Raw genomic sequence first — 6,385 nt, forward strand, 5'->3', positions numbered from 1 at the left:
GAGGTACTGGCAGAAGTAAAACTGTGAGTACCGGGCGTGAGTCGGGCTTCGGTAGCTCAGTTGGTAGAGCTCTTGCCCGCGAAAGGCAAAGGTCCCGAGTTCGAGTCTCGGTCGGGCACGCAGTTTTAATCTGCCAGGAAGTTTCATATCAGCGCACACTCCGCTGCAGAGTGAAAATCTCATTCTGGAAACATCCCCCAGGCTGTGGCTAAGCCATGTCTCCGCAATATCCTTTCTTTCAGGATTGCTAGTTCTGCAAGGTTCGCAGGAGAGCTTCTGTAAAGTTTGGAAGGTAGGAGACGAGGTACTGGCAGAAGTAAAACTGTGAGTACCGGGCGTGAGTCGTGCTTCGGTAGCTCAGTTGGTAGAGCACTTGCCCGCGAAAGGCAAAGGTCCCGAATTCGAGTCTCGGTCGGGCACACAGTTTTAATCTGCCAGGAAGTTTCATATTTAGGAAATGTAACACATCCACGAATGAAGTGGCTTACAAGACGCTTGTTCGACAGATTCTTTACTATTGTTCATCAATCTGGGGTATTTACCATGTAGGACTAACACAAGAGGTAGAGAAGGTCCCACGAAGAGCGGCGCGTTTCGCCACGGAATTGTTTAGTTTGCGCGAGAGCGTTACAGAAATGCTTAAACTGCAATGGCAGACGTTACAAGAGAGATGTGCATCACTTAGTAGTTTACTATTTCAACATAGAGATAGCAGTTACTAGAAAGAGTTGCACCACATACATCTTCCCACGTACTTCTCATGAAATGATCACCACGAGAAAATTAAAGAAATTAGAACTAATACAAAGGCTTATCGACAATAATTCTTCCCACGCGCCATTCCGAGTGGAACTCCTTTACGTGGCTTGCGCAGTATTGATGTAGACTGACATCTACCTTGATAATACACTCCTGGAAATTGAAATAAGAACACCGTGAATTCATTGTCCCAGGAAGGGGAAACTTTATTGACACATTCCTGGGGTCAGATACATCACATGATCACACTGACAGACCCACAGGCACATAGACACAGGCAACAGAGCATGCACAATGTCGGCACTAGTACAGTGTATATCCACCTTTCGCAGCAATGCAGGCTGCTATTCTCCCATGGAGACGATCGTAGAGATGCTGGATGTAGTCCTGTGGAACGGCTTGCCATGCCATTTCCACCTGGCGCCTCAGTTGGACCAGCGTTCGTGCTGGACGTGCAGACCGCGTGAGACGACGCTTCATCCAGTCCCAAACATGCTCAATCGGGGACAGATCCGGAGATCTTGCTGACCAGGGTAGTTGACTTACACCTTCTAGAGCACGTTGGGTGGCACGGGATACATGCGGACGTGCATTGTCCTGTTGGAACAGCAAGTTCCCTTGCCGGTCTAGGAATGGTAGAACGATGGGTTCGATGACGGTTTGGATGTACCGTGCACTATTTAGTGTCCCCTCGACGATCACTAGTGGTGTACGGCCAGTGTAGGAGATCGCTCCCCACACCATGACGCCGGGTGTTGGCCCTGTGTGCCTCGGTCGTATGCCGTCCTGATTGTGGCGCTCACCTGCACGGCGCCAAACACGCATACGACCATCATTGGCACCAAGGCAGAAGCGACTCTCATCGCTGAAGACGACACGTCTCCATTCGTCCCTCCATTCACGCCTGTCGCGACACCACTGGAGGCGGGCTGCACGATGTTGGGGCGTGAGCGGAAGACGGCCTAACGGTGTGCGGGACCGTAGCCCAGCTTCATGGAGACGGTTGCGAATGGTCCTCGCCGATACCCCAGGAGCAACAGTGTCCCTAATTTGCTGGGAAGTGGCGGTGCGGTCCCCTACGGCACTGCGTAGGATCCTACGGTCTTGGCGTGCATCCGTGCGTCGCTGCGGTCCGGTCCCAGGTCGACGGGCACGTGCACCTTCCGCCGACCACTGGCGACAACATCGATGTACTGTGGAGACCTCACGCCCCACGTGTTGAGCAATTCGGCGGTACGTCCACCCGGCCTCCCGCATGCCCACTATACGCCCTCGCTCAAAGTCCGTCAACTGCACATACGGTTCACGTCCACGCTGTCGCGGCATGGTACCAGTGTTAAAGACTGCGATGGAGCTCCGTATGCCACGGCAAACTGGCTGACACTGACGGCGGCGGTGCACAAATGCTGCGCAGCTAGCGCCATTCGACGGCCAACACCGCGGTTCCTGGTGTGTCCGCTGTGCCGTGCGTGTGATCATTGCTTGTACAGCCCTCTCGCAGTGTCCGGAGCAAGTATGGTGGGTCTGACACACCGGTGTCAATGTGTTCTTTTTTCCATTTCCAGGAGTGTATTAAAATGAGTAACAAAGGAAACTGATAACGAACTTACATAAAATATTTATGTAATTTTCACCATATCGATTACTTACAGCTCCAATAACTGAATGTTAACAACCATTTGAAACAGAGCATGTTGTTGTTGTTGTTGCTGCTGCTGCTGTTGTTGTGGTCTTCAGTCCTGAGACTGGTTTGATGCAGCTCTCCATGCTACTCTATCCTGTGCAAGCTTCTTCATCTCCCAGTACCTACTGCAGCCTACATCCTTCTGAATCTGCTTAGTGTATTCATCTCTTGGTCTCCCTCTACGATTTTTACCGTCCAGGCTACCCTCCAGTACTAAATTGGTCATCCCTTGATGCCTCAGAACATGTCCTACCAACCGATCCCTTCTTCTAGTCAAGTTGTGCCACAAACTCCTCTTCTCCCCAATCCTATTCAAACCTCCTCATTAGTTATGTGATCTACCCATCTAATCTTCAGCATTCTTCTGTAGCACCACATTTCGAAAGCTTCTATTCTCTTCTTGTCTAAACTAGTTATCGTCCATGTTTCATTTCCATACATGGCTACACTCCATAGAAATACTTTCAGAAACGACATCCTGACACTTTAATCTATACTCGATGTTAACAAATTTCTCTTCTTCAGGAACGCTTTCCTTGTCATTGCCAGTCTACATTTTATATCCCCTCTACTTCGACCATCATCAGTTATTTTGCTTCCCAAATAGCAAAACTCCTTTAAGTGTCTCATTTCCTAATCTAATTCCCTCAGCATCACCTGACTTAATTCGACTACATTCCATTATCCTCGTTTTGATTTTGTTGATGTTCATCTTATACCCTCCTTTCAAGACACTGTCGATTCCGTACAACTACTCTTCCAAGTCCTTTGCTGTCTCTGACAGAATTACAATATCATCGGCGAACCTCAAAGTTTTTATTTCTTCTCCATGGATTTTAATACCTACTCCGAACTTTTCTTTTGTTTCCTTTACTGCTTGCTCAATATACAGATTGAATAGCATCGGGGATAGGCGACAACCCTGTCTCACTCCCTTCCCAACCACTGCTTCCCTTTCATGTCCTTCGACTCTTATAACTGTCATCTGCTTTCTGTACAAATTGTAAATAGCCTTCGCTCCCTGTATTTTACCGCTGCCACCTTCAGAATTTGAAAGAGAGTATTCCAGTCAATATTGTCAAAAGCTTTCTCTAAGTCTACAAATGCTAGAAACGTTGGTTTGCCTTTCCTTAATCTTTCTTCTAAGATAAGTCGCAGGGTCAGTACTGCCTCACGTGTTCCAACATTTCTACGGAATCCAAACTGATCTTCCCCGAGGTCGGCTTCTACCAGTTTTTCCATTCGTCTGTAAACAGAGCATATCGGTGTAAAATATTTTGCCTCCTTAATGATCTGTAAACTCTCGTCTCAACTGATGTCCTTCTCGACCTCAGAGAAGCGCCACGTTTTAGTTTGCTATCTTTTGGTATTGCCAAGGTGCGCTATCGAAATATCGTGAGTTTTCCATGGTTCTAGCCGACTGGAAACAGTTCAGGGACACTCCTGTTTGTAACTTGTGTGTATGATGTATGTGTGTTTGGTACCTCTAATTGGACGTGTTGTCTGTCTGGTGCTCGCAGTTGCTGGAGGAGTTCCGGCAGTCGGAGGCCGCCAAGAAGAGCCGCCTGGTAGCACTACTGGATGCCAACAGCGACGCCTGAACCTGGGTGCAGCCTGCAGACGACCGACGGATTGATTACTTCTGTACTGGCTAAGGCAGCTCAACACTAAGTGGGGATGCATTTCCTCAGTCGGATCATATTTTCTCATTACTCCTCCATTTCGCCGAAACGTAGTAACCATAGTTAAAGCTAGATAATCTGTGTGTGGGCTTTAATTGGGCTTTAATTATCTACTTACATACTGAGGGCTTTTTTTTTTCAGCTGTCGAACGTTGAATACAAAGACTGAACTTTTCGGTGATGTTAAAATTGTTTCCTTACCAACAACAGTTTATAAGCAGTAGACCTGTTTGTGACGCACTGATGCTGCGTCCTTTTAGGAATATCCTGCTCTGGAATTTGTGTACGGTACTTCTTCCTACTCGGTTTTGTGACTAATTTTCATTCCTTGAAGTGCTCTGATGGAACGATTCTAGATCAGTAACGCCAAAAACTGTACTTAGTTGTTAGGAACATTATAAGAATTTAATGAAAGTCATTAATACTATTCGGTATATAAAGTATATCTAAAAAACTATGTAGTATGTGTAAATATATGTATATTAATTTACTTTATAATTCACCCTCGTTAATATTTTCGCGTGATGATATTACCACACTAAGCAATTTTTTTCCCTGAGACATAGGAATTTTATGTGGTTTAACCAGTCAAAGTATGTGGTTAATGGCAACATATGTGCTTCCTATTCTACGGAGCAGTGTTTTTCTTTAGGTTCCGAAGTAGTACCTGTAACAGTAACCTACACTTAGAAGCATACATGAAGTGCCTGGATCAAATAACTCGCAGCGGTATGTTGAAATAAGCAATGCAACTAAGACTGGAGGTATGAAAGTGTAATGTGACTTTCAGGTGTAATATAAGTGCCCGATATACTAAATTTACGTAATTGCACTTTGCCTGCATCACTATAACTATTACCATCCAGGAAAGAATTTAATGGTCGCTTAATTACAGACTTTTGCATACTGAGATAAAATAATCAGTCTATGTTAATCATGAATCTACGAGGGACTTCGCATTCACAGTTGGTCCTCAAGTATTTCTCGAATAAAGCAGATTTAGCGTAATTTACATGCAACTAATGACCTCTTTTTACATCGAAACTTCAGAGCTTTATGTAGCATATTTGTATTTTCGAAATATTTTGTAAGTATTATAATCCTTCCGGTCCTCCACATGTGGCAATCTTGTCAGTCTGTCTTGTAGAAATTTGCTGTGAGCATCATAGTTGAAATCGGTAAAGGTCAATTAGTGTAACAGAAAACTGTTACGAAACATAAGATTGTCTTCATTACTTACAACATATTTTGGCGTAACATAGGGTATGTGAAAACGGTGCAAAGAATCATGAAGGTAGACAGTATACTGTTATACAAGAATTCAGTAAAATAAGAATTTGTGTTATGAGTATTGTGTTGCCAGCAAGTAATAAGTTTCTAATCACATGTAACCTTTTATTTCATCCTCGTAGTGTCCTTACCTAATGTGTGGAAAATAATAGTATCAATTAATTATTGACACAATTAGCAAGTATTTAGTTAGCTTGAGAAGCACAAGAATGTTTTCAGTATTATATTTTAGCATTTGTCAAAAGTGAAATGTAACCTTGTTTAGCGTATATATACTCCTAATAAAATTGTAACAGCACTCATATAAAATAGAATAGTTTTTCTAACGTCTGATACCCAGATATAATTATTTAATTCCGATGAATTTTTTTTAAAAAAAATATTGTTTGACTTGTAGGTCAAGTGACAGCTTCGTCTACCTTAAATATATTTGCTGTGAAGCAACCGAAAGGTGAGTAACATTAAGTGCCAGTGAAAAGAATAATAATTTGGTTTTCATGTACATAAATAGTTTTCATTGAACGACAAATCGTTTCTTGTCATAATGTTCATTTTTAGCGTCGCTTATTTGCAAGTAAAGGTACAACAATTTAGATCGTTCTTAGGTAGAGTAATTTAATGCCTTATCGCTCTTCGAAATGTATGTGGTAGTTTCGGAGAAACTGCAGTGTACAGGTCGTAGGATTTTTCGGTTTTGAATCTGAGACAGTTTTCAGCATCATGTGAATGTTCGTGACATATTCTGATATGGAAGTCGCTTGCATTCCATTACTAATTAAAGGAATGTTGGAGTAGTGGTACACTGACGTAAAAGTGACAAAGAAAACGTAGTTCCGTCATGTATCTGTGTAATGCTAGTGTGGAATGTTGCGACAGTGTTTATACTATTTTAAAAGGGCGCAGAGAAAATTTATGTTTGTAATTTATCTGTGTAGTGCTGCTGTTCCGAATACTGTCTAGGGTTAAGAAA

The 6,385-nt window shown here is 43.4% G+C and overlaps 1 protein-coding gene across 3 annotated transcripts in view; it reads left to right on the top strand.

Annotated features, from left to right (window-relative positions):
- The window catches only part of LOC126483888 (S phase cyclin A-associated protein in the endoplasmic reticulum), a 607,888-nt gene extending 602,180 nt beyond the window's left edge, over positions 1-5,708 (top strand). For all 3 annotated transcript variants that reach the window (XM_050107144.1, XM_050107145.1, XM_050107146.1), the window contains one exon: positions 3,964-5,708. In XM_050107144.1, coding sequence (XP_049963101.1) covers positions 3,964-4,044 — 81 coding nt within the window. In that variant the 3' untranslated portion in view covers positions 4,045-5,708. The remainder of the gene's footprint in view (positions 1-3,963) is intronic.
- The last annotated feature ends 677 nt before the right edge of the window (positions 5,709-6,385 follow it).

This window comes from Schistocerca serialis, chromosome 6, assembly GCF_023864345.2.
Source record: "Schistocerca serialis cubense isolate TAMUIC-IGC-003099 chromosome 6, iqSchSeri2.2, whole genome shotgun sequence".
Taxonomy (NCBI): Eukaryota; Metazoa; Arthropoda; class Insecta; order Orthoptera; family Acrididae; genus Schistocerca; species Schistocerca serialis.